General features: G+C 41.6%; 1 protein-coding gene across 2 annotated transcripts in view; it reads left to right on the top strand.

The window, feature by feature from the left end:
- Positions 1 to 27,989, top strand: part of MEGF6 (multiple EGF like domains 6) — a 531,150-nt gene that overhangs the window by 469,693 nt on the left and 33,468 nt on the right. For both annotated transcript variants that reach the window (XM_077458226.1, XM_077458227.1), the window contains 8 exons: positions 2,821 to 2,949; positions 7,058 to 7,186; positions 11,042 to 11,176; positions 14,878 to 15,012; positions 17,164 to 17,289; positions 20,448 to 20,579; positions 21,754 to 21,882; positions 26,692 to 26,823. In XM_077458226.1, the coding sequence (XP_077314352.1) occupies positions 2,821 to 2,949; positions 7,058 to 7,186; positions 11,042 to 11,176; positions 14,878 to 15,012; positions 17,164 to 17,289; positions 20,448 to 20,579; positions 21,754 to 21,882; positions 26,692 to 26,823 (1,047 nt within the window). The remainder of the gene's footprint in view (positions 1 to 2,820; positions 2,950 to 7,057; positions 7,187 to 11,041; positions 11,177 to 14,877; positions 15,013 to 17,163; positions 17,290 to 20,447; positions 20,580 to 21,753; positions 21,883 to 26,691; positions 26,824 to 27,989) is intronic.

Genomic DNA, 27,989 nt, shown 5'->3' with positions numbered 1-27,989 from the left:
ATGCCCTGAAAAACAAAAAAGTTGTTATTAGTTATTATTTTGACTTTTCAAATTTTTTCGTTCTTTCGGATTTTCAAGTTTTCTTTAGAATTTTTGGAATTTCTTATTTTCGGATATTCGAATTTACGATTTTTTTTTATTTTTTTTGAATGTACGAATTGAGATCATACCAAATGACCCAAAAGACAATTTTTTTTTTTTATTATTAGATAGTTATTATGTCTAATTTTTGGATTTTCATTCTTTCGGATTTGCAGGTTTACATTCAAATTTTCAGATTTTCTTTCTTATTTTCGGATTCTCGAACTTAGGAATTTTTGAATTTTCGAATTTACAAATTGCAATCATACCGAATGACCCCAAAAAAAAAAAAAAAAAAAACGAATGAAACAAAGACGAACACATTTTTCAGCAGTGCACATGCCTACTTGTGTAACAATAGTGAATTAATATTCGCTATTGTCTTCCTGATTGGCCGGGAGGAGAATCAGGTAGCGGGTCCTGAGACACCCCCCAAAATGGAGCATCAGCTGCCACTGGTCTCTGTGCTTCTCTATGCAATTCTGGCAGATCATGGCTGGTGGGAGGGCCGGCAGGGGGCTGTACATTGCTTTCTGAAAACATTACAGCGCCCAGTCTCAGTTCTCCTCTCAAGGGACCTCTGCCCTTGATGTAAACGGTCAGATGGCAGACCGCTCAAGGTTAATGCCCACATGTGATGCTGAGCCTCCTTGACGGAAAGAGCTGAAATCCAATGACTGAAAGGGGCTGGCTGGGGAGACAGAGGGCCCAAATGGATTGGTGAAATCTCTAAATTGAAGGTGAAGGTGAAGGTGAAATCTCTTATTTTGGCTGGGGTTCTGCTTTAAGTTAATTCAGTAATCCCATATCTGTTACAGTCAGTTGGCATAAGTTATCTGAAATCTAGACTTGCCGTGGTAGTGTCTGCTTTGCAGTCTAGTTCAGTGGAAAGAAATGGAACCTGCATAGGGGCATCAGCAGTTTGAAGCATGGGAGGACAATATAGGGGGCATCATTAGTGTGGAGCATGGGAGGATATCATAGTGGGCATTACCAGTGTGGAGCATGGGCAGACATCATAGAGGGCATCATTAGTGTGGAGCATGGGAGGACATCATAGAGGGCATCATTAGTGTGGAGCATGGGAGGACATCATAGAGGGCATCATTAGTGTGGAGCATGGGAGGACATTATAGAGGGCATCATTAGTGTGGAGCATGAGAGGACATCATAGGGGGCATTACCAACATGGGGCATAGGTGGACATCATAATGGACATTACCAGTATGGAGCAAGAGAGGGCATCATAAGGGACATCAAGACATGTGGAGCATAGGAGGGCATCATAGTGGACATCACCAATGTGGATTATGTGGGGGCAACATAGTGGGCATCACCCCTGTGGAGCATGTAGGGGCATCATAGTGGACATCACCAGTGTGTAGCATGGAAGGACATCATAGTGGGAATCACCAGTGTGGAACATTGGAGGGCATCATAGTGGACATCACCAATGTGGAGCATGGGAGGACATCATAGTGGACGTCACCAGTGTGGAGCATGGGAGGGCATCATAGTGAACATCACCAGTGTGAATCATGGGAGGACATCATAATGGGCATCCCCAGTGTGGAGCATGGGAGGACATCATAGTGGGCATCACCAGTGTGAAGCATGGGAGGACATTATAGTGGTCATCACCAGTGTGAAGCATGGGAGGACATTATAGTGGTCATCACCAGTGTGAAGCATGGGAGGAAATCATAGTGGGCATCACCAGTGAGAAGCACGGGAGGACATCATAGTGGTCATCACCAGTGTGAAGCACGGGAGGGCATCATAGTGGGCATCACCAGTGTGAAGCATGGGAGGACATCATAGTGGTCATCACCAGTGTGAAGCACGGGAGGGCATCATAGTGGACATCACCAATGTGGAGCATGGGAGGACATCATAGTGGACATCACCAGTGTGAAGCACGGGAGGACATCATAGTGGGCATCACCAGTGTGGAGCATGGGAGGACATCATAGTGGGCATCGCCAGTGTAAAGCACGGGAGGACATCATAGTGGACATCACCAATGTGGAGCATGGAAGGACATCATAGTGGGCATCACCAGTGTGGAGTATAGGAGGGCATCATAGTGGGCATCACCAGTGTGAAGCATGGGAGGACATCATAGTGGGCATCACCAGTGTGAAGCACAGGAGAACATCGTAGTGGGCATCACCAGTGTGAAGAATGGGAGGATGTCATAGTGGTCATCACCATTCTGAAGCATGGGAGGGCATCATAGTGGACATCACCAGTGTGGAGCATGGGAGGGCATCATAGTGGACATCATAGTGAGCATCACCAGTGTGTTAGCCTAAAAAGAGACAGGATGCTAGGTCACAGAACCAGTAGAATTGCAGCTTTTGGAAAGTTTTGTCAATCCCCAATCCATATAACACAGCTGAGGCCGGGTGGATCATAATGGTGTTTGAAAGACAGTATCTTACCAATCTTTTGATAAGTAAATCAGTCCATGTATATGAGCCGTGATACAGCCATGCGGCATTATGCTGTTTGCCCGGAGTTGCTCCATTCATCTCTCTGGAAGTCATAATGGGAATTTTCTCAGCTTGATCAATGAAGGGGTTCCTGGCCCTGACTTTCCTGTAAACAGAGAATTAAAACAATTACAGGGGATTTGCATGCTGCTTGAATGATGGCACCCATCTGAGCGTGTCAGCGCCGTCATGATTCATTGACCCGTGTTCTAACATTTTCCTGCTTCTGTGTGTTGGAACGCAGCTTGCCCAGAAGGCACCTACGGCCAGAACTGCAGCCTGACCTGTAAGTGTAAAAACGGAGGGACCTGTGACCCGATCACCGGAGGATGCCGCTGTTCGCAGGGCGTGAGTGGGGAGTTCTGCGAGGACGGTAAGTGACCATATAGGTATAGTCTTCTCCTCTTTGAGCATTGCCAATCATTTTTAATGTTCAGCAACACTTTTTTACAAGTTAAATATTCAATTGATTAACTAATTGAAAGCAGGATTATGAAGATCCATTTTTTTTTCTACCCAAAATATATTTTTCAATTAAAGCCAGATGCTGGTGGTCTGAATGATCCATCACCTTCTTATATTTCTGGCCAGACATGAAGCTTCTGAGTCTTCTTTCTCTCAAAAAACATTTTGTAAAAAATTAAGCAGAGACCCCTTGAAAATGGCAGCAAATGGCCACAGCTGGGAACTTGGGTGGCGAGAAATTTCTCCCCGGGTCTCCAAGATATTGGTGAACTGCCTTCAACCCAAACATGAAACATCAGTTGTGGGTGACCTTCCCTCTAGGAACTCGGGTGCCGAGAAATTTCTCCCCGGGTCTCCAAGATGTTGGTGAACTGGCTTCAACCCAAACATAAAACGTCAGTTGTGGGTGAACTTCCCTCTGGGAATTCGGGTGCCAAGAAATTTCTGCCCAGGTCTCCAAGATGTTGGTTAACTGCCTTCAACCCAAACATGAAACATCAGCTGTGGGTGACCTTCCCTCTAGGAACTCGGGTGCCAAGAAATATCTCCCCGGGTCTCCAAGATGTTGGTGAACTGGCTTCAACACAAACATGAAACGTCAGTTGTGGGTGAACTTCCCTCTTTTAATAAACCACAGGGATTGATGAATTTGTAAACAGAGCTTGCACTAAAGCAATAATAGTTGTAGGTCACTTGCTGTTGACCAGCTTGTCAACTTATTGTTTAACAAATGGTATGCATGGATGAATTTGTTATGTTTTCATAAAGTTCTTCTGATCAATCAGTGAATTTTGGTCTAGGCAGTGATGGCGAACCTTGGCACCCCAGATGTTGTGAAACTTAATTTCCCATGATGCTCATACACTCTGCAGTGTAGTGGAACATCATGGGAAATGTAGTTCCAAAACATCTGGGGTGCCAAGGTTCACCATCACTGGTCTACAGATAGACCACGTGCAGAAATATGATGGCGGGCCCTAATGCAACTGTGGTCGTAGTTAACGTGCTGTTGGCCAGCTTGTCAACTTATTGTTTAAGAAATGGCATGCATGGGTGAAGTTGTAACGTTTTCAGAAAGTTCTGCTTATCGACCAATGAAGATTGGCCTCCGAAGGGACCAGGTGCTAAAACAATCATGGTGGTAGGTAACGTGTCTTTGGCAAGCTTATCAACTTGTTTAAATAAAACGGCATGCATGGATGAATTTGTTAAGGTTTGAGAAAGTTCTGTTTTTCAACTAATGAAGATTGGCTTAGGGAGAGACCAGATGTTGAGAATATGATGGCGGGCCCCTCCTGCATTGCAGGCCCTAAAGCGATTGCAGTGATCGTTGATGTGCTGCTGGGCAGCTGGTCAACTTATTGTTTAATAAACAGCATGCATGGATGATTGGATAAGGTTTCAGAAAGTTCTGCTTGCCAATCAATGAAGATTAGCCTAGGGAGAAACCAGGTGCAGGAATATGATAGCGGGGCCCCTCCTGCACTGCGGGCCCTAAAGCAACTGTGTTAACGGGCTGTTGGCCAGCTTGTCAACTTATTGTTCAAGAAATGGCATGCATGGATGAATTTGTAAAGTTTTCATAAAGTTCTTCTTGTCAATCAATGAAGATTGGTCTAGGGCAGTGATGGCGAACCTTGGCACCCCAGATGTTTTGGAACAAAATTTCCCATGATTCTCTGGCACTCTGCAGTGTAGTTGAGCATCATGGGAAATGTAGTTCCAAAACATCTGGGGTGCCAAGGTTCTCCATCACTGGTCAAGGGAGAGTCCAGGTGCAGGAATAGGATAGCGGGCCCCTCCTGCACTGCAGACCCTAAAGCAACTGTAGTTGTAGTTAACGGGCTGTTGGCCAGCGTGTCAACTTATTGTTTAAGAAATGGCATGCGTGGATGAATTTGTAAAGTTTTCATAAAGTTCATCTTGTCAATCAATGAAGATTGGTCTAGGAAGAGACCAGGTACTGGGATATGATAGTGGGACCCTTCCTACACTGCGGACCCTAAAGAAATTGTGGTTACAGTTAATGTGCTGTTGGCCAGCTTGGTGACCTATTACTTTACCACTTGCACCTCTAGGCTGAGCAATGTACTGGTACGTCGCTCAGCACATGCGCACTGGATCACGGTGCTCGGTACCCGGCCCATGTGATCGACAGCAGTGTACTCTGTACCATGCGTGGCAGGAGTCACTTTGGATAGGGGGATCCCAGAATCTCTTGGAGAGGTTGGGGAACCCTTGTTTCAGCTCCCCATGCACCTCCTATGTCTAAGTTACCCTGTGTCTATTAGGGGCACAGGGTGACCGAGAACCCCAGTCTGATCTGTACTAATAGGACTCGCTGTACAACCACAGTGGAATGTTCGTTAAACCATGTGATTAGCTGTTGCCAATCACAGCATCACAAGAGTAAGCAAGCTCTCATGAATGAAAGCTATTCATGAAAGTTAAAACGTTTGCTTATAACAGTGATCATCACTGTTATAAGCAATAACAGTATACAAAAAAAATCCCTGATCACCCCCTTAGACTATTATAGTGTCACAATGATGTCGCTGAACTTCTCTGATGACAGTACATATAGCAGGCCCCTCTTGTACTGCGGGCCCTAAAGCAATTGCAAGGTAGTTAACATGGTTTTAGCCAGCTTGTCAACTTATTGTTAAATAAACAGCATGCATGGATGAATATTTAAGGGTTTTGGAATGTTCTGCTTGCCAACCGATGAAGATGATGATAGAGGCCCAGGGAAAGACCAGGTGTCGGGATATGATAGCGGGCTCCTCCTGCATTGTGGGTCCTGAAATGATTGCAGTGGTAGTTAACATGTTATTGGCCATGTTGTCAACTTATTGTTTAATAAACAGCATTCATGGATGAGTTAGACATGTGCACTGAAATAAAATGTGTTTGTTGTCATTTCATTTGTTTTTTTGCTTTTTTTCGAAAAATTCTGAAATTCGAAAATTCGGAAATCCGAAAATTTGGATTTCCACATTTCGAATTTCGATTTTCGAAAATTTCTAATTTCGAAATACGTATTTTCAAATGCCAAATTTTCGAATGCCGCATTTTCGAATTCCGAATTTTCAAATTTTCGGAATTTGAAAATTCTGGAATTCAAAAATTCTGGAATTCAAAAATGTGAAAATCCGAAAATTCTAAAATCTGGAAAAAAGAAAGAAAATCAGTAAAATTCTAAATAATAACTAATAGTAACTAACTATTAAATTATAGGTATTGGAATTCCCTTTCAAATTTTTTGCTGTTTGTGAACGTATGGAATACAAATTTATCTGAAGTTACGAATTATCCGAAGTAACGAATGCCGCATCTAAACAAATGGAATGGAACAAACGTTTTTATTATTATTATTGTTATTTATTATTATCAGAGCATTACGTTCTATTTGTTTAGATAGGGCATTCGTTATTTCAGATAATGAAACTAAATTCATACTCGTTACGTTCACTAACAGCCACATTTGAAAGGAAATTCCAATACCTATAATTTAATAGTTATTAATTAGTTATTATTTCAGATTTTCAGAGTTTCATTCTTTTGAATTTTCAGATTTTCATTCTTATTTTCGGGTTTTCAAATTTCCAAATTTTTGCATTTTCAAATTTCCAAATTTTTGCATATTCAAATTTCCAAAATTTTGAATTTTCTAATCTCAAAATTTCCGAAATTTTCCAATTTCCAAAATTTTAAAATTTCCAAAATTTTAAAATTTCCAAAATTTTAAAATTTTCAAAATTTTGAATTTCCGAAAAACAAATTCAGAACTAAATGAATTGCTCGTGCCTATGAGTTACTAACTGTTTGAGAATTTGCTGCTTGTCGATTGATGAAGATTAGCCTTGGGAGAGACAAGGGAGGTAGGAATATCATAGCGGGCCCCTCCTACACTGCGGGCCCCAAAGCGATTGCAGAGGTAGTTAACATGCTGTTGGCTTATCAACCTATTTAATAAATGGGTCAGGTTGGACTTTTTATTTTATTTTATTTTTTAGGCTGTCCAAAAGGTTATTATGGTAAGAACTGTAAGAAGAAATGCAACTGTGCCAACAAGGGCCGATGTCACAAGCTTCACGGGGCGTGTCTATGCGAGGCCGGCCTCTATGGCCGATACTGCCATTTAGGTGAGACAATAATAATTTTATCACATCTGGCTACACCGTAATAATGTGCAATGTTAAATATTAGAGATCGTTGTGGGATGGATGAAAAAAAAGCATGAAAAGAGCTGAAACATTTATATTTTGCCAGGAGAAAATGCTGCTCCAGGTTCTCTTCAGTGTTTATATCTAATAATTAGACGTGTGCAGAACGAAAAAATTTGTTTAGTTTTTTTACATAAATTCGTTTAATTAAATTTGTTTCATTCATTTTTGGAATTAGTTTTGTATATTCGTTTTCGGATCGATTCAGAAAAGTTTTCTAATCGAATTCAAGCAGTTTTCCAATTCAAATAGTTTTCCAATTCGAAAAGATTTTGAATTTTAAAAGTTTTCCAATTTGAATAGTTTTCCCATTTCCAAAGAGAATAAAATAGAATAGGAAATAAAGGAATATAATAGAAAAAAATGAATAGAATAGAAAAGAATATAACAGAAAATTAAATAGAATATTATAGAGTAAAACGGAACAAAATAGGACGGAAAATAAAAGAACAGGATAGAATGGAATAGTATAGAAAGGAATAGGATAGAATAAAAAAAAAGAATAGAATAAAATAGAAAGATTATAACCATCTTCTGAAATTCGAATTGTATAGAAAAGAATAGAATTTAAAAAATAATAGAATAGATAGAAAGAATATAACCATTTTTCAAAAGTCAAATAGAATCAATTCAATTTTGAATATAATAGAAAAGAATAGAGTAGAATAGAAAATAGCACAATAGTATAGAAAAAAACAACAGAATAGAAAAAATATAACCATCTTCCTATTCTAATCTAGTCTATTCAAATTGATTCTATTTGAATTTTGGGAAATGGTTATATTCTTTCTATTCTATTGTTTTTTTAATTATATATTTTTTCTATTCTATTCTATTCTCTTCTATTCTTATGTATTCAAATGTATTCTATTTGAAATTCGAATTTTAGAAGATGGTTATATTCTTTCTATGTTATTCTATTCTATTTGGTTCTATTATATTCTATTCTTTTATTTTCTGTTATGTTCTTTTCTAGTCTATTATTTATTTTCTATTCCTTTATTTTCTATTCTATTTTATTCTCTTTGGAAATTATTAATTGGTTTCCTATTGGTAGACATTTCTAAATGCAATGAAGGGTATAGATTGTTATTTAGTAGACATGTGATCTTCCCAATTAGAATAGTACAGAATTTAAACAAATCCAAAATAATGAAAACAAAATTCGGACGGAAGTAGAATACTTTTTGAATACTTTTCTAATTAGAATAGTTTATACATTCGAATAGTTTTCCAATTTCCAAAGAGAATAAAATAGAACAGAAAAGAAAGGGAATAGACTAGAAGAATTTTCTATTTTATTTTATTATTCTTGGAAATTGAAAAACTATTCGAATTCAAAAAATTATTCGAAAACCATTCGAAATTGATTCAAATTTTTTTTCGAATTGATGTGAAAATGAAAAAAACAAAACGCATTCCGAAAAACAAATTAAACAAATTAAACTAATTTAGCTAAACGAATTTGAATGGTTTTCCCATTTCCAAAGATAATAAAATAGAATAGAAAATAAAAGGAATAGACTAGAAAAAAAATGTATTTCTATTTTATTTTATTCTTTTTGGAAATTGGAAAACTATTCGATTTCAAAAAATTATTCGAAAACTTTTCAAATTCGAAAACCATTTCGAAATTGATTCAAAAACTTTTCGAATTGATGTGAAAATGAAAAAAACAAAACGCATTGTAAAAATAAAATAAAATGAATTTAACTAAAGGAATTTGAATCGTTTTCCCATTTCCAAAGAGAATAAAATATAATAGAGAATAAAAGGAACAGACTAGAAAAATGTTCTATTTCTATTTTATTTTATTCTTTTTGGAAATTGGAAAACTATTTCCAATTTCCAAAGAGAATAAAATAGAATAGAAAATAAAGGGATTAGACTAGAAGAATTTTCTATTTTATTTTATTCTTTTTGGAAATTGGAAAACTATTAGAATTCAAAAAATTATTCGAAAACTTTTCAAATTCGAAAACCAATCGAAACTGACTCAAAAACTTTTCCAATCGATGTGAAAATGAAAAAAAAACAAAAGGCATTCCGAAAAACGAATTAAACAAATGAAACAAATTTAACTAAACGAATTTGAATGGTTTTCCCATTTCCAAAGAGAATAAAATAGAACATTTTTCTAGTCTATTCCTTTTATTTTCTATTCTATTTTATTCTCTTTGGAAATGGGAAAACCATTCAAATTCGTTTTGTTAAATTTGTTTCATTTGTTCAATTCGTTTTTCGGAATGCGTTTTTTATTTATTCATTCTCAAATCGATTCGAAAAGTTTTGGAATCAATTTCGAATGTTTTTCGAATTTGTAAAATTTTCGAATAATTTTTTTCAATTCGAATAGTTTTCCAATTTCCAAAAAGAATAAAATAAAATAGAAATAGAACATTTTTCTAGTCTATTCCTTTTATTTTCTATTCTATTTCTATTTTATTTTATTCTTTTTGGAAATTGGAAAACTATTCGAATTGAAAAAAATTATTCGAAAATTTTACAAATTCGAAAAACAATCGAAATTGATTCCAAAACTTTTCGAATCGATTTGAGAATGAATAAATAAAAAACGCATTCCGAAAAACGAATTGAACAAATGAAACAAATTTATCAAAACTAATTTGAATGGTTTTCCCATTTCCAAAGAGAATAAAATAGAATAGAAAATTAAAGGAATAGACTAGAAAAATGTTCTATTTCTATTTTATTTTATTCTTTTTGGAAATTGGAAAACTATTCGAATTCAAAAAAATTATTCGAAAATTTTACAAATTCGAAAAACATTCGAAATTGATTCCAAAACTTTTTGAATCGATTTGAGAATGAATAAATAAAAAATGCATTCCGAAAAATGAATTGAACAAATGAAACAAATTTAACTAAACAAATGCATGTAAATAACGAATCGAACCAATTTATTTTTTTCGTTCTGCACACGTCTATTCTTTAGAGTAAATCTGCATCCTATACAACGCACCAATTGAAATTTGAAGTCAGGCTAACAGCAGAATTGTCCTCTTTGAGCTTCCAGGGCTCCAGTCTTTGACAGCCGCATCGCTGTGTGTGGGGAGGTGTTAGCCCTTGTACACACGGTCGGACATTCCGACAACAAAATCCGTCGGATTTTTACCGACGGATTTTGTCCGAAACTGGTGTTGCATACACACGGTAGGACAAAGTTGTCGGAAAATCCGATCGTTCAGAACGTGATGACGTTATTTCCTTACGATGGGACTATGTTCAGGCTAGTAGCCAATAGCTTTGTTCTCGTAATTTGATCTGAGCATGCGTGGCACTTTGTCCGATCGGAATTCTCTACAAATGATCGGGCACAGTCCGATCGGATCATGTTGTCGGAAAATTTTATAGCCCAGCTCTCAAACTTTGTCTGTCGGATATTCCAGCGGAAACAGTCCGATGGAGCCCACACACTGTTGGATTATCCGACAACACGGTCCGATCGGACATTTTCCGTCGGGAATATCCGACCGTGTGTACAAGGGCTTAGAGTTCATGCACAGGTCAGGCATCAACAGGAGGAATTGAGAATCTCTGAGGAAGTCGTTGTTGATGCACAACAGGATAGCATTGAGATAGATCAAAGAGGTGACTACACAGGAAAAGAAAAGCTATGACAGTTGGGCTGTGGTTATTATTATAACCGGGTTTTTAATTGCATTGGCTGTTTGAGACAAAACTGACTGCAGCGATCCTTGAAATTTTTGCAAATTATTTTTGAAATCTATTTTCTATTTCTCTGCACTGCAGCTTGCCCAAAATGGACATTTGGGTCAGGTTGCTCCAAAGAGTGCACCTGTGTTCCGAGCAACACCCTGGAGTGCAGCAAAAAGGACGGCGCCTGCACCTGCAGACCGGGCTACCTCGGGACATCGTGCGAAACGCGTAAGTTCAACATTAACGAGAGAGAAATGGCTTCCACTGATTGTGACCTGGCTATGTTTTCTTAAAGGAGTGGGGTATTGGTGATGGAACCCTGGAATCTTGTGTTTATATATATATATATATATATATATATATATATATATATATATATATATATATATATATAATTTTATTTTTTATTTTTTCAATCTATCTCTCTTTCTCTCTATATATATCAATATATATATATAGATAGAGCGAGAGAAAGAGAGAGAGCAGTTAAAATAAGTATTGAACACGTCACCATTTTTCTAGGTAAATCTATTTCTAAAGGTGCCATTGACATGAAATGTTCCCCACATGTCGGTAACAACCGATACAATCCAAATATACAAAGACATCAAAACAAATACATTCTCAGAAATGAAGTTCTGTGTAATAAAATGGAAGGACACGGGGAAAACGTATTGAACCCGCTAACTGAAATGTATTTGATACTTGGTACAATATCCTTTGTTGGTAATGACGGCTCCAAGATGCCTCCTGTATGGAGAAAGGAGTCGCATGCGTTGCTCAGGTGTGATTTTGGCCCCATTCTTCCACACAGTCTTCACATCTTGAAGGCTCCGTGGGCCTCTCTATGATCTCTGATCTTTAGTTCTTTCCACAGATTTTTCTATTGGATTCAAGTCAGGTGATTGGCTGGGCCATTCTAGCAGCTTTATTTTCTTTCTTTGACACCGATTGAGAGTTTCCTTGGCTTTGTGTATGGGAATGTCCGCCCTCGTTTCATCTTCATCATCTGGTAGATGGCAGCAGATTTCTATCAAGAATGTCTTGGTACATTTTTCCATTCATCTTTCCTTCCATGAAATGAAGGTTGCCATTACCGTATGCTGAAAAACAGCCCTGCCCCCACACCATGATGTTCCCACCTCCAAACCTCACTGTTGGTATGGGGGTGGTTTTGGGGTGATGTTCCATTTGACCTCCAAACATGATTTGTATTGTGGCATCCAAATAACTCCATTTGGTCTCATCTGACCATACTATATTCTCCCAATATTTCACAGGCTTGTCTAAATGTTGTGCAGCAAACTTTAAAAGAGCTTCAGCATACTTTTTCTTCAGTTCTGTGTGGTGAGCGGTCATACCGGCCAATGGTGGGTGAGTGTATTACTTATGGTTTTATTTGAATTCCAGGTCTTTCTGAAGGTCTGGTGGTCCTTGGCTCTTGGACAATTCTTCTCATAATTCTTTTCACTCCTCTTGCGAGGAGCACCTGGTCATGGCTGGTTTGTGGTTGAAATTATGTTCTTCCCACTTCTGGGTTATGGCCCTACCAGTGCTCACTGGAACATTCAGAAGTTTAGAAATCCTTCTGTAACCAATGCCATCAGTATGTTTTGCAACAATAAGGTTGTGAAGGTCTTGAGAGCCCTCTTTGCCTTTACCCATCATGAGATGTTTCTTGTGTGACACCTTGGTAATGAGACACCTTTTTATAGGCCATCAGTTGAGTCTGAACCAGCTGATATTAATTTGCACTGACAAGGGGCAGGATTGCTTTCTATTTACTAATAGATTTCATCTGGTGTCTTGGCTTTCCATGCCTTTTTGCACCACCATTTTTTCATGTGTTCAATACTTTTTTTCCCTGTGTCACTCCATTTTATTACACATAACTTTGTTTCTGAACTCATTTGTTTTGGTGTCTTTGTATGTATGGATTACATGGGTTGTTACCAACATGTGGTGAAAATTTTCATGTCAATGGCACTTTTAGAAATATATTTACCTAGAAAAATGGTGACATGTTCAATACTTATTTTACCCGCTGTATATAGCGTATATATATTTTTACATTGTTATCATTACTGTAGGTGATCTGGATATTGGGCTGGTAGCTTCTACACCCAGAACATTTCTATGGTCACCTTGGGTTGTGCTGAAGATGAGTACGTTTAGACATTGAAGCGCCCCACCCTAAAATAAAGTCCAGATATTGGTGTATTGGGGGGTGGGGGGGGGGGGGGGGGTAGGCTCTATTCCAAATGTTGGCTGAAATATGAAATTTGTTGTTGTTCCTACCAAAATCTATACCGGACCTTTTGTCGGAGCATGCAGCTTGGCTGTCCAGGAAAGGATGGGGGATGGAGGAGAGGGGCCAGTAAGTGTGCACCCCCAAATGCCCCTGATCCATAAAAGGCCTTCAAAATAGTGAGGGGACCATGACAGGGAGGATCCCCCATGGGAAACGCATTGTGTGGATGAGGTCAAGGGCCTCTTCCCCACAACTCTGGCCTGGTGGATGTGAGGGCTTATTGGAATCTGGAGCTCCTCTTTAAAAATAAGGAGCCCACCCAAATACCCACCCCTCTATGTGAAGGAGTAAATGATTGTCAACTTGGGTTGTGCTGAAGATGAGTATGTTTAGACATTGAAGCGTCCCACCCTAAAATAAAGTCCAGATATTGGTGTATTGGGGGGGGTAGGCTCTTTTCCAAATGTTGGCTGAAATATGAAATTTGTCGTTGTCCCTACCAAAATCTATAACAGACCTTTTGTCTGAGCATGCAGCTTGGCTGTCCAGGAAAGGATGGGGGATGGAGGAGAGGGGCCAGTAAGTGTGCACCCCCAAATGCCCCTGATCCATAAAAGGCCTTAAAAATAGTGAGGGGACCATGACAGGGAGGATCCCCCATGGGAAACGCATTGTGTTGATGAGGTCAAGGGCCTCTTCCCCACAACTCTGGCCTGGTGGATGTGAGGGCTTATTGGAATCTGGAGCCCCTCTTTAAAAATAAGGAGCCCACCCAAATACCCACCCCTCTATGTGAAGGAGTAAATGATTGTTAGTACCATGGTTACTCATTCATAAAAAATGACAATGTAAATCAACACACAGACACCTTAAATACATAAATAACCCTTAAAAAAATGTAAATCCATCATCAATGTCCGATGATCCCGGTGACTTGTCGAAAGAAATAAAATGGCAACCATGCACAATGATCCAATCTCAATAGACTTCACATCGCAACTGACAGATTAATGTAAAGAAAGGGCCCAGGAAGCTGTCTGACATCATTGACCATATTTGGTCAATGACAGCCCCTGAGATTCCCACCAGCAGGCAGCAGTATGGTGGTCGCTAAAATACCAGTGTCCACCATCATCCTAGCAACCAATGGCACAGTGCAGTCTGCACAGCAGGAACTATGACGGCTAAATGTAAAGAAAGGGTCCAGGAAGCTGTCTGTCGTCATTGACCATATTTAGCCAATGACAGCCCTTGAGATTCCCACCAGCAGGTAGCAGTATGGTGGTTGCTAAGATGTTGGCATCCACCAGCATCCTAGCAACCAATGACACCGTGTAGCCTGCACAGCTGGAAGTATTCATTTATTATTGGTAATTAATAAATGAATGACTTCCTGTTGCAGAAGCTGTGTAGGATGGTCGCTGCTGGCGAGCCAGCCAGATCGCTTGGCTGATCGGCGAACGCCGAAAACGCAGAGTTCAGTTTTAAGGACATAAGGCAAGAAACAAATATGATCTATAAAACGAATAAAACCTGCATCTTGCCTTACAGCATCAGCTTTGTCAGAAAGTTTGAATGTCGATACATTTTTTAGTACTTTAGAAACTTTCTTCTGGCTTGTCACTCCATAGAAGAATCAGTGCTGATAAACTTCTGTCTGTACCTTTCTGATATACAGAATGTGACGCCGGATTTTATGGCATCGGCTGCAAGAGTAAATGCGAGTGCCCACCTGGAGTGACCTGCGACCACACAAATGGGAAGTGCCTGAGGCTGTGTTCAGAGGGATACCAGGGGGACAACTGTGACCAAGGTAATGGCACTAAAGACCTACACTGCTCTCCATAGACCCCCAACTGACTCGCACAGTAGGTGCCCATACACTACCCCCCATTTAACTCTGACCTGGAGAATTTATACTCCAGTCATACTTGAAACCTGTTTTACCATGTTATGTGAGCATCAGTGGCGGCTGGTGGTATAGTCAGTGGTGGCTGGTGTCAGTCGGGTCACCTACACCCTACAAACCCCCCCCACCATGCCGTCGGGCGGTCGTACACCAGCTCTGCACTTAACCCATCTAGTTTAAGGGCAGGGCTCCTCCTCACCCTCCTTTGTATCACGGCGTGCGTCTTCTCCCTCCTCCTCCTAGGTGGCCAATCGGATCGCCTGTCCTTTTGGCTAATCAGGTGACAGGTCTCAGGATCCTGCTTCCTGATTGGCCGTGAGGAGAATCAGTGTGACAATAGGGAATATTCTGCGCCCCGAGCCCACCCTATTTTGAAGCCAATTAGAGCCTCAGGCTCTAATCACATGCTTAAAAAAAAAACATTGGAATCCATATGTCCGGCGCCCCGCATGTAGATTAGGGGGCCGGACGCACGGATGATGGGGGGGGGGGGGGCGGCACCCCTGCACCCTGTACGAGTGGCCACCACTGATGAGCATGCCGTGTTACAAGAGAAATAGTATTAGTAGGTAGAAAAAGCTGCCATATTACAAGAGACTGCTACACTGTACAAGAAACTGTTGTCAGAGAGAGATCCGTGTGTTAGCAGGGCCCCAATTCGCTGACAGCAATGGCCATGCTAGGCAAGGGCTTCTCTCACCGTAGTATATAGGGCAGTGATGGCAAACCTTGGCACTCCAGATGTTTTGGAACTACATTTCCCATGATGCTCATGCACTCTGCATTGTAGTGGAGCATCATGGGAAATGTAGTTCCAAAACATCTGGGGTGCCAAGGTTCGCCATCACTGATATAGGGTAATAGGGTGTACACACACCTGTAACATTGAGAAACTCTGCAATCTTTGATCGCTTACATTCTCTGATGCCCACCTCTGAAGATCACTTGCGTTCTCTTTTAGGCCCACCTCTGAGGATCACTCACTTTCTCTGAGGCCCACCTCCAGGAATAAGGTTGACAATGTTCACACCTTCAGACTTTTAATGTTTTTTTACTGTAACAGGAACATAATGTACCATTCTTGGCAAAAACACCCTACACCTCTGCCTCTTAAGTCCTGACATCAATTACTCTGCACAGTTCAAGTCCAATATTAACATAAGATGGCTGACCAACTCCAGTATCTTCACTGTAGGACCCCCTGGGTGGCTTCTCTAGAAGAGCCTTTACTAGACCTACCCCAAAGGGTTTACTTCCTAAAGCTACAAGCTTACATGGCAGTATGCTAGGGCAGGATAGCATTTTCCCGTCACTCTCTGCCCCAGGCTCTTCGGGCTTTTTGTATTAAAAGTAACTAAGCCAGCCCTACCCACCATATTCACAAAGGGAAGGGGTGAGTTACTACCAAGCTTCAGTACTCTACTAGGGAAAGTTGTCCTTTTACAACGGACTGAAAGACTGCCACCATGCTTTAAATTGCTTAAATTGAGCGTGTCACAAGACCATTCATTTTACAAAAGTCTTCCCAGAAGAAATGCACATTTAACATATTTTAGTCATGGTATTTGCCTGCAAAATCTTTGATTTTGAGTCAAACAAAAGTCCTGAGACTGCTGCTTGCCCCCCGTGTATATTGTGCACTGACTAGAACTTAAGCTACTGAACCTGCCCTCGGGACATCTGACCAGCTCAGAAGATCCACAAAAGAATCCCCAGTGCACTGGAGGCTATGTCATACTATGAGGTGCTTCAGATGGTCGGGCTGCTTCAGGGTCCATGAGGTTTGGGGCCCATACCTTAACCTCCTGCTTATCTAGAAGGTAAAGTTTCTCGCAAGACTTTTGGTTGTTTATTTGCTATTGATGCCTTCATTAGACCTATGGAAGAACCAAGTGGAAAGAACTGTTCAGTGTTTCAATAGCATCCCGTTGAGAATGGGCATTTTCTTTTTTCCTCCAATAAAGGTTCTTCAAGGATCTGTTGTGCCCCCTGAGATGACTTCAACATGTAAAAGTCACAAGTAACTAATTTTGGTGCTTTTTTATTCATGTACAGAGTGCCCGGCAGGGAAATATGGAAAGCAGTGCCTGCAGAGCTGTTCGTGTGGTGGAGCTCCATGCAACCATATTGATGGCATCTGCCTATGTCCAGCTGGCAAAACCGGCTCAGATTGTTCAGAAGGTAAACAGAACAATGAACTGGCAACATAATATTAAGTCAAAATCTATTTGTCTAACCACTTAAGGACCGCCTTACGCTAATATACGTCGGCAGAATGGCACTGCTGGGCACAAGCACGCACAGGTACGTTGCCCTTTAAGTGCCCAGCCATGGGTCGCGCGCGCGCCACCGGCAGCGTTCTCGCGAGCCGGTCCTGAGCTCCGTGGCCTGCGGGACCCACGGACCCGTTCGCTGCCGGTGTCCCGCGATCGGGTCACAGAGCTGAAGAACGGGGAGAGGTCGGTGTAAACAAAGCTCTCCTCGTGCTTCCTAGTGAGGCTGTCACTGAACGTCTGTTCCCTGTTATAGGGAAAGACGATCAGTGACGTCACACGCCAAGCCACGCCCCCCTACAGTAAAAAAAACACACACACTTAACCCCTACACTGCTCCCTACTGGTTAACCCCTTTACTGACAGTGACATTTTTACAGCAATCAGTGCATTTTTAATTGCACTGATCGCTGTATTAATGTCAATGGTCCCAAAAATGTTTCGAAATTGTCTGACATGTCCGCCATAATGTCGCATTCACAATAAAAATCGCTGATCGCCGCCATTACTAGTAAAAAAAAAAAAATTGTTAATAAAAATACCATAAAACTATCCCCTATTTTGGAGACGCTATAACTTTTGCGCAAACCAATCAATAAACGTTTATTGCAATTTTTTTTAACAAAAATATGTAGAAGAATACGCATCGGCCTAAACTGTATTTTTTGGGGGTTATTTATTAAAGCAAAAGTAAAAAATATTGCATTTTTTTTCAAAATTGTCGCTCTATCTTTGTTTATAGCGAAAAAAAAAAAAAACGCAGAGGTGATAAAATACCACCAAAAGAAAGCTCTATTTGTGGGAAAAAAAGGATGCCAATTTTGTTTGGGAGCCGCGTCGCACGACCGCGCAATTGTCCGTTAAAGCGACGCAGTGCCGAATCGCAAAAAGGGGCCTGGTCCTTTAGCTGCATATTGGTCCGAGGCTTAAGTGGCTAGAATTCCTGCAAAAAATAAATAAAAAAGCAGTGCACTCCCTTATGGGGGGGGGGAGTGCCTAGACACTCTTGTACCTACAACCTCAGAGCTGTATATCTGCAGTCTGAGATCTAAGACTCTTCTGCCTCTGACTGCTAGTCTCTGGAGGTGTGGAGAGAAATTTGACGTCACCACTGCCTGTGCTGTTCACTGTTATCCTTGCTGGAGGCTCTATTATGAGGAAGAAAAGCCCTGCCTCTACCGACATGGCTGCCTCCATACAGAGACACGGTGCAGTGCAAGGTGTGGTATGTCAGCAATGGGGAAGATAACAGGGAATACTGGGGACTAATGATTTGCCCTCTACCTGCCCTTTTTCTTATCCACAACTGCACAAACTTGCCTTTCCTTCACTCCTTGGGCAAAGAGCAGTACCCAGTTGCAATACTGGGACAGGCTCATCCAAAACCCAGGGCAAGGGTGCAGAACTACGCCCCTGCCCCCACTTCTAATCTACTGCCCTGCACCTATTCTCTGTAACCTTGATCCAACTGTCAATAGTTAACATGAAGTGTGCACTGCGCATGCATGGCCTTTCACTTGCTTAATAATAACTGGGATGCGGTTGTACATGTGCAGTGTGCTTTTCTAGGGATGTTTACATTCCTTGTAATAGGAATAAAAGTCTTTAATTAAATTTTTTTTTTTTTGTAAAAATAAAAAGTAAAATAAGGGTTTTAAAAAAAAAACAGATCTCTCAATAAAGAGGACCTGTCATGCTTTTTTCTAGGGATGTTTACATTCCTTGTAATAGGAATAAAAGTCTTCAAAAAAAAAAAAAAAAAATTAAAGGGACAGTTTAAAAATAAAAAGTAAAAAAAAAAGTAAAGCGGCCCATCCCTCCGAGCTTGCGCGCAGAAGCGAACGCATATGTAAGTCGTGCTCTTACTGCAAGAGCAATAATTCTAGCCCTAGACCTCCTCTGTAAGACCGCTTTTGCACCAGGGCGTTTTGCAGGCGCTATAGCGTTAGAAATAGCGCCTGCAATCCACCCTAAAAAAGCTGCACCATTGTCTGTAGTGTGAAAGCCCTGAGGGCTTTCACACTACAGCGGTGCGCTGGCAGGACGTCAGGGAAAAGTCCTGCCAGCAGCTTCTTTGAAGCGGTGAAGGAGCGATGTGTTCACCGCTCCTCCACCGCTGCTCCCCATTGAAATCAATGGGGCAGCGCTGTAATACCGCCGGCAAAACGCCGCTATTGCGGCGTATTGCTGGCAGTTTTAACCCTTTTTCGGGGCCGAAATGCGCCGCAAATCCGCAGCAAATTCGGCGGTAAAACGCCACTAAAAATAGCGGCGTTTTACCGCCCACACTATGGGCGGTGTGGTGTGAAAGGGGGTCTAACTCTAAACCGGTAACTTGTAAACATTTTTAGGGTCACCTATGGAGATTTTTAAGTGCCGTCCTTTTTGTCGCCCATTCCAGGAGCGGGCGCAATTGTAAAGCATGACATGTTAGGTATCTATTTACCCGGCATAACATTATCTTTCGCAACATGCAAAAAAATTGGGCTAACTTTTCTTTATTTTATTTTTTTTTTATTTTATTTTTTTATTCATTGAAGTGTATTTTTTCCAAATAAATTACATTTGAAAGACTGCTGCACAAGTATAGTGTGGCATAAAAGATTGCAGCAATATTTTATTCTCTAGGGTCTCTGCTAAAAGAAAAAAAAAGAAGAAAAAAAACAATATATATATATATATATATATATATATATATATATATATATATATATATATATATATATATATAATGTTTGGGGGGTTCTAAGTAATTTTCTAGCAAAAAATACTGATTTTTACTTGTACAACAAATGTCAGAAAAAGGCCTGGTCCTAATGCAAGTGTTATTAGCCCTTTTATAGTTCATGGTTCATTTTCAGATTTAAAATGATCTGCTATAGAAAAAAAAAAAATATTTTCTAACCAGTCAGCAGAAATCTCCACAATCGATGTCATAGGAATTTATGCGTTGGCACGGTCTGGCGTTGGGGATTTACGAGCTGCGGTCTCCGGCCTGTAAGGAATCAAACATGGTTGTTGCAATCTGAGCTGTAAATAGTTGCCATTCTTGTGTGTCTGTTGCAGAGTGCCCAGCGGGGCTCTGGGGGCCCCGGTGCCAGGAGATCTGCCCAAACTGCGAGAACGCCGGAAAATGTGACCCAGCCACGGGGCAGTGCGTCTGTGCGCCCGGATATAGCGGCAGCCATTGCGCCGATAGTAAGTAACTGAAGCACTGAACTGCGCCAGCTTGCAATAGAAATCTAACAAATTGTCTCTGGGCAGATGGCTGTTTTAATTACCAAATGATTTGTATCGGTTCATTCAGTTCTGGGATTTACACAGCTCTGCTGCACAGCCAGAGAGTAGAGCCTTTTGCCTTTTTTCTATTGTAGTAAAGCAATAAAGCTAGGTCACCTTCCTGCCTTAAACCTCTGATTGGACAGTGAGGGAGCAGCAACAAACTAATGAGGAAATCATTTTGCTCACTCTGCTTTCTCCTCCAATCAGTATGTTCCTTCTCAGCACATGTGAATACAGCACACCTGATTGGCTCCTAATGGTTTCCTAGTCTGAGTGCTGCTGTACATTGTAAACCCTCATATATACCCAGTGAAGTGACTGGCCTCAGGTGATACACAGAGAGTAAATAAATCCTTCTACATAAGGTGCAACTGTTTATCTGCAGCCTTCTCATCTCTAGAGCTGTTCCAAGTCCATCATTTATAAAGCTTGTCTGAGCTATCAGAAAAAAAAGGGGGCAGAGAGCAGAAGTCACACTCTGCTGCGAGCTCAGTAAGGAGAGCACTAAGAGCTGATTGGACGGAAGGGACGTTCCCCCCCTCCCCTTTACACAGCAACAAAGCTGAGGCTCTCAATCAGATCCCTCCCCTGACATTTTTCTCTTGGTGTCAGGGCACTCGAGCAGGCTCACAGAGTGTGGCTTACCCCCCTCCCCAATGGCTCCTGCAGCTTTGTGAGCCAATGAAGAGAGAGAGACCTGGGAGAGCCGTTGCTCTCATGCACTTCACTGGATCAAGATGGGGCTCGGGTAAGTATTGGGGGGGGGTGGCTGCACCCAGAAGGTTGTTTTACCTTAATGCATAGCCACTTTAAAGTTTAGTGCCATGCAAGGACCAGTCTAAATCAATGCAACTGATTTGAGCTGTATGGGTTGCATACCACATCCAATCATTTAGTGCAGTTCCTCTCTGTAACTGGTAATTAGGTTGGGGCTTTTGTTTCGTAGACTTTTCATGCAAAATGAGTTACATTTTTGGCCCTTTGGTTGAAGGATATATGTTTTTTGACTTTTTTATTTTCTTTATATATATAAGCATATAAGCATAGAGTTGTGTTGATGGAAACCAAAGGTAAAATTCTTTTATTACAGAATGTCCTTCTGGATGGTTTGGCCAAGGATGCCAGTCGAGGTGTTCTTGTCAGGATGATGGGCAGTGTGACCCTATAACTGGTAGATGCTCTTGCCCACCTGGATGGACGGGCCATAACTGTCGGAGAGGTATGTGACCAGCTGATCACATCATGGTCATAGATGATCTTCCATGGTTAACTGTGCGGGTAGTGAGGAGGTTGAGTAAAACATTGGCCAGCCAGGGACCTTCACAGCAAGACCTACCAGTGCCAGGTTGCCGACAACAGAAGTATTGGGGGAAGAGCAGACTGTTCTCCTTAGCACCATCATTATTTCAGATAAATGACGGTCAACAAAAAAAAAAAAAAAAACAAGGAAGAGTCCACCAGGGAGAAAGTGTCTACTTCCTATAGTAGTTAGATGTGTGACCACTGGGGTGCCAATCATTAGTCTTAACACAACCCTGTAATTGGTAGATGCTCTTGCCCATCTGGATGGACTGGCCATAACTGTCGGAGAGGTATGTGGCCAGCCGATTACATCATGGTCATAGATGATCTTCCATGGTTAATTGTGCAGGTAGTGAGGAGGTTGAGTGAATGTAAAACATTGGCCAGCCAGACCCCTCAAACCAAGACCTACCAGTGTCAGGTTGCCAACCCCAACAACATAAGTATTGAGGGGAGAGCAGACCATTATCGGGGACCATTATCATTACTGCAGGGAAATTATATCGGTCAAGCAAAATTAAAACAAGGAAATGTCCACCAGAGAGCTGGTAGTGTCTACTACCCAAAGTATTTAGATGTATATGGTTAATTGTTCAGGTGGTGAAGAGGTTGGGTGTATGTAAAACATTGGTCAGCCAGGGACTTCACAGCAAGACTTACCAGTGCCAGGTTGCCGACATCAGAAGTATTGGGGGAAGAGCAGACTGTTCTCCTTAGCGCCATCATTATTTCAGGTAAATGATGACGGTCAACAAAAAAAAAAACAAGTAGGAGTCCACCAGGGAGAAAGTGTCTACTACCTATAGTACTTAGATGTGTGACCACTGGGATGCCAGTCATTAGTCTTAACACAACCCTGTAATTGGTAGATGCTCTTGCCCATCTGGATGGGACTGGCCACAACTGTCAGAGAGGTATGTGGCCAGCCAATCACATCATGGTTGTAGATGATCTTCCAGTATGGTATAGCATATGGTTAATTGTTCACGTAATGAGGAGGTTGAGTCGGGTTATGTAAAACATTGGCCAGCCAGGGACCTCACACCAAGACCTACCATTGCCAGGTTCTCAGCACCAACACCAGAAGTATTGGGGGAAGAGCAGATTGTTATCATTAGCACCATTATTATTTCAGGGAAATAATGACGGTCAACCAAAAAAAAACAAAAAACAAAGAAGTGTCCAGAAGGGAGCCAATAGTGGCCACTACCGATAGTGCTTGTAGATAGATGTACAGTGCCTTGCGAAAGTATTCGGCCCCCTTGAACTTTTCAACCTTTTGCCACATTTCAGGCTTCAAACATAAACATATAAAATGTAAAATTTTTGTGAAGAATCACCAACAAGTGGGACTCAATTGTGAAGTGGAACGAAATCTATTGGATATTTTAAACTTTTTTAGCAAATAAAAAACTGAAAAGTGGTGCGTGCAAAATTATTCGGCCCCTTTACTTTCAGTGCAGCAAACTCACTCCAGAAGTTCAGCGAGGATCTCTGAATGATCCAATGTTGTCCTAAATGACTGATGGTGATAAATAGAATCCACCTGTGTGTAATCAAGTCTCTGTATAAATGCACCTGCTCTGTGATAGTCTCAGGGTTCTGTTGAAAGCGCAGAGAGCATCATGAAGACCAGGGAACACACCAGGCAGGTCCGTAATACTGCTGTGGAGAAGTTTAAAGCCGGATTTGGATACAAAAAGATTTCCCAAGCTTTAAACATCCCAAGGAGCACTGTGCAAGCGATCATTTTGAAATGGAAGGAGTATCAGACCACTGCAAATCTACCAAGACCTGGCCGTCCCTCTAAACTTTCAGCTCAGACAAAGAGAAGACTGATCAGAGATGCAGCCAAGAGGCCCATGATCACTCTGGATGAACTGCAGAGAACTACAGCTGAGGTGGGAGAGTCTGTCCATAGGACAACAATCAGTGGCAAGAAGAAAGCCATTTCTCAAAGATATCCATAAAAAGTCTTGTCTAAAGTTTGCCACAAGCCACCTGGGAGACACACCAAACATGTGGAAGAAGGTGCTCTGGTCAGATGAAACCAAAATCGAACGTTTTGCCCACAATGCAAAACTATATGTTTGGCGTAAAAGCAACACAGCTCATCACCCTCAACACACCATCCCCACTGTCAAACATGGTGGTGGCAGCATCATGGTTTGGGCCTGCTTTTCTTCAGCAGGGACAGGGAAGATGGTTAAAATTGAGGGGAAGATGGATGCAGCCAAATACAGGACCATTCTGGATGAAAACCTGTTGGAGTCTGCAAAAGACCTGAAACTGGGACGGAGATTTATCTTCCAACAAGACAATGATCCCAAACATACAGCAAAATCTACAAAGGAATGGTTCACAAATAAACGTATCCAGGTGTTAGAATGGCCAAGTCAAAGTCCAGACCTAAATCCAATCGAGAATCTGTGGAAAGAGCTGAAAACTGCTGTTCACAAACGCTCTCCATCCAACCTCACTGAGCTCCAGCTGTTTTGCAAGGAAGAATGGGCAAGAATTTCAGTCTCTCGATGTGCAAAACTGATAGAGACATACCCCAAGCGACTTGCAGCTGTAATCACAGCAAAAGGTGGCTCTACAAAGTATTAACGCAAGGGGGCCGAATAATTTTGCACGCCCCACTTTTCATTTTTTTATTAGTTAAAAAAGTTTCAAAAATCCAATAGATTTCGTTCCACTTCACAATTGTGTCCCACTTGTTGGTGATTCTTCACAAAAAATAAAAATTTTATATCTTTATGTTTGAAGCCTGAAATGTGGGAAAAGGTTGAAAAGTTCAAGGGGGCCGAATACTTTCGCAAGGCACTGTATGATCACTTACCTGGACTTTTGAAGTGCCAATCTTTAGTCTAAACACACTGATACAAAAATTACACTTTTTTTTAGTAGGTATTAAAACAATCCAAATGACTAATTTTAAATTCCTTTTCCATAATGGGATTGTTCCAACAACATAAACATTTAAGCAGATATTTTGGCAAATGACCTTCTCTATATGATTAACCCACTTATTACGTATTAGGACATATTATTAGGCCATCACAATGAGCCAATCATCATGTTTGCTGAAGAGGGGAGTGGTCTTCCTCGACGTGTTTCACAGTCTAGCTTCCTCAGGAGTGTAGAGAAAGGATAATATTGCAACAATGACTTTCCAAATACCACAGTGGGATTCTGCAGCCCAGGTAATACCTCTGTTGGGGACAAGCACATGGGATATTCTAGAGGAGCCTGTGCTGTGTAACTGTCCATTCTTAAACTATGTGGTTATTCTTCCATATGGATATTATGTTCCTATGTATCACATACCTGGTAAGAGGTTGAAATGTCGAGGTTGGCCTCCCTTGTATCCCAAGCCCAGGCTCCATTAAAGGTGGAACAGTTGGTGCCAAGGGACAGAAGGAACACGAGTGCAGCAGATGTTGATAGTAGAACTTGCAGTAGGAGATGCAGACCGGAATGGTCTGGCAAGACACTAGATCAGCAACAGAGGCTGTGCAGGATGCACTAGCTGAGGTTAAAGGGGCACTCCATATGCACTGCAGGTTAAGGACGTCTGGCTTTTCAGAGCTCCCATCAGGCTTATGACAGGAGCATGCTGTGATGACTGGAGCTGATGTAGAGGACAGCCAAGGCAGGCAGAAGAAACGTGGGGCCAAATCATAAACAGAAGCATGGTAACAGGAGTAGCCAGGGTCAGCAGCAAGCAGGCAACAAGGTATAGAATCATAGGCAGAAACGTAGAGAAAAGCAGAGCTGAGGTCAGGAGCAAGTAGGCAGAAGAGCAAGAAGGACCCAGGGGCAGGTCAGTAACAAGCCCAGTCAGTAACGGAGATCAAACACAGGATGCAAACAGGCCACAGGAAAATCTGAAGACCAGTCATCAGTAAACATGGGCATGAGCATCCTTTAAATAGGCTGGCTGGAACCGTGTACCTGTCTGTGCCTGGTCACCACTCTATGTAAGAAAATACCTTGCGCAAGCCTGCATGCCAGACATCTTCTCTAACACTGTAGGTGGTGCGATACCAGGAATATGAAGATAAATGACCCTTGGGACAATGACTAAACAACAACTCTGACCGATTGTAGTCTAAGATTGCCTTAAGCCGCGTACACACGATCGGAAATTATGGTCGGAAAAAGCTCTGATGGTTTTCCCGACGGAATTCCACTCAAGCCGTCTTGCCTACACACGGTCACACCAAATTCCGACCGTCAAGAACGCGGTGGCGTACAACACTATGACGAGCCGAGAAAAAATCAAGTTCAATGCTTCCGAGCATGTGTCGAATTGTTTCCAAGCATGCGTAGGAATTTTGCACGTCGGAATTGCTACAAACGATCGGAATTTCCGATAGGAACTTTTTCCGTCTGAAAAATTGAGAACATGCCCTCAAATTTTTGGCTGGCGGGAATTCAGCCAGCTAAATTCCGATGGAGCATACACACGGTCACTTTTTCCGATGAAAAGCTCTCATCTGGCTTTTTCTTGCCGAAATTACGATCGTGTGTACCAGGCATTAGTGTTGACCTTGTAGTTTCTTATCAGTAGAAACTGGGGTTGTGATTTGGTCATCTCGTTCAGGGACAATCAATGCCAAAAGAGATCTGGGCTAGCATGTTCCCCACAAGGATAACTGCAGGGAAGATGACAATGACTGTAGCTCCATTTGTAACACATCCATTTTGCTTTCTGTTTCAGCCTGTGATAGCGGACAATGGGGAGTGGACTGTCTCAACAGCTGTAACTGCAGCAACAGCTACTGGGGCTGTAACTCGGTGACGGGAGACTGTATCTGTGAACCGGGCTACACCGGGAGACACTGCGATCAGAGTGAGTTCATTGGGCGTCTGTAACAGATATTGCATGGTTACTGTCACTCATAAGTCCTAAATAGGGATGGACAAACTGGGCAAAGTTTGGTTCACTGGACATTTGGTGAACCTAGCAGGAAGTCAATGAACCCCAAGTAGAGCGTCTAACCCTCTATGGGAGACGAATCTGGTATCTAATCAAACTTTATTGGCCTTTTTCAAGGCTAGTTTGCAAACACAAGTAGCTGGGCACTGCCATGTGGGACATGTACCAATGCAAAAAAAAAAAATACTATTCAGCAGGGAGAGGGTCTTTTCATGCCGCTTCATTCCACTTAAAGGGCAACACTTTAAAAAAAAAGGGTGTGGAGTTCCCCTCAAAATCCATACCAGAACCTTTTGCCGGTATGCAGCCTGGATGGGCAGGTAAGAGAGGGCAGAAAGCATGTAGCCCCCTCTTTTTGAATCATGCTAGACCACATGCCTTCCAACTTTAAGAGGGCACCTTGTTGAGGGGCAAGGCCTCATCCCCACATTCAGTAGGGGGGGTAGGGGGTTGTTCGCCCAGTTTTAGTCTTGCCTAGGGCAGCATAAAACAAAAATACACCACTGACTAATACCCCTTAGTACTCATTACCAAAAAAGAGGGACTCTGTTTAAAACCCTTAATGGTCAAAACGACAGGCCATTTTGGTATATTTTCAGCATCAGAAGTTTTTTATAGAGGGAAATTAAGAGCTAACATGATTTTTTAGCTGCGGCATTTGGACCTACCATATGGATGACTTTATGGGTGTTCCTAAACACTTGTGATCACCATTATTGCGGACTTATGGTGAAGTTCCACACATACACTTTGCTTGACGCTTGGACCTTCTTTATGGGGGTTCAGTAGATCTTACCCACCCCCGCTCCTTCCCCTGGGTTCACACTGGACACAATCGATACCCTTGTATGGGAATCTTTTCATTGTGGACTTAGACATATATACTTTTGTGGCATGTGGATCCTTTTAGGACGATTGACAGTTCCTAACCATCTCTTTACCTTCACACATTACCTTTTTGGTACCGGTTTCTTGATGCCGATCCTGGTCTTGGCCATACAATCTGAATATTATAGATAGATTGTTTTACTTCAGATCTGAGCTTTTCTCTGACCTTTTGGGGTGTACACATATAATGC

Source organism: Lithobates pipiens, unplaced genomic scaffold (assembly GCF_037356315.1).
Source record: "Lithobates pipiens isolate NorthernLeopardFrog02 unplaced genomic scaffold, aLitPip1_a1.2 Scaffold_27, whole genome shotgun sequence".
In the NCBI taxonomy this organism is placed as follows: domain Eukaryota; kingdom Metazoa; phylum Chordata; class Amphibia; order Anura; family Ranidae; genus Lithobates; species Lithobates pipiens.
The sequence above is the reverse complement of the archived record's forward strand: the minus strand, read 5'-3'. Positions and strand labels throughout refer to the sequence as shown.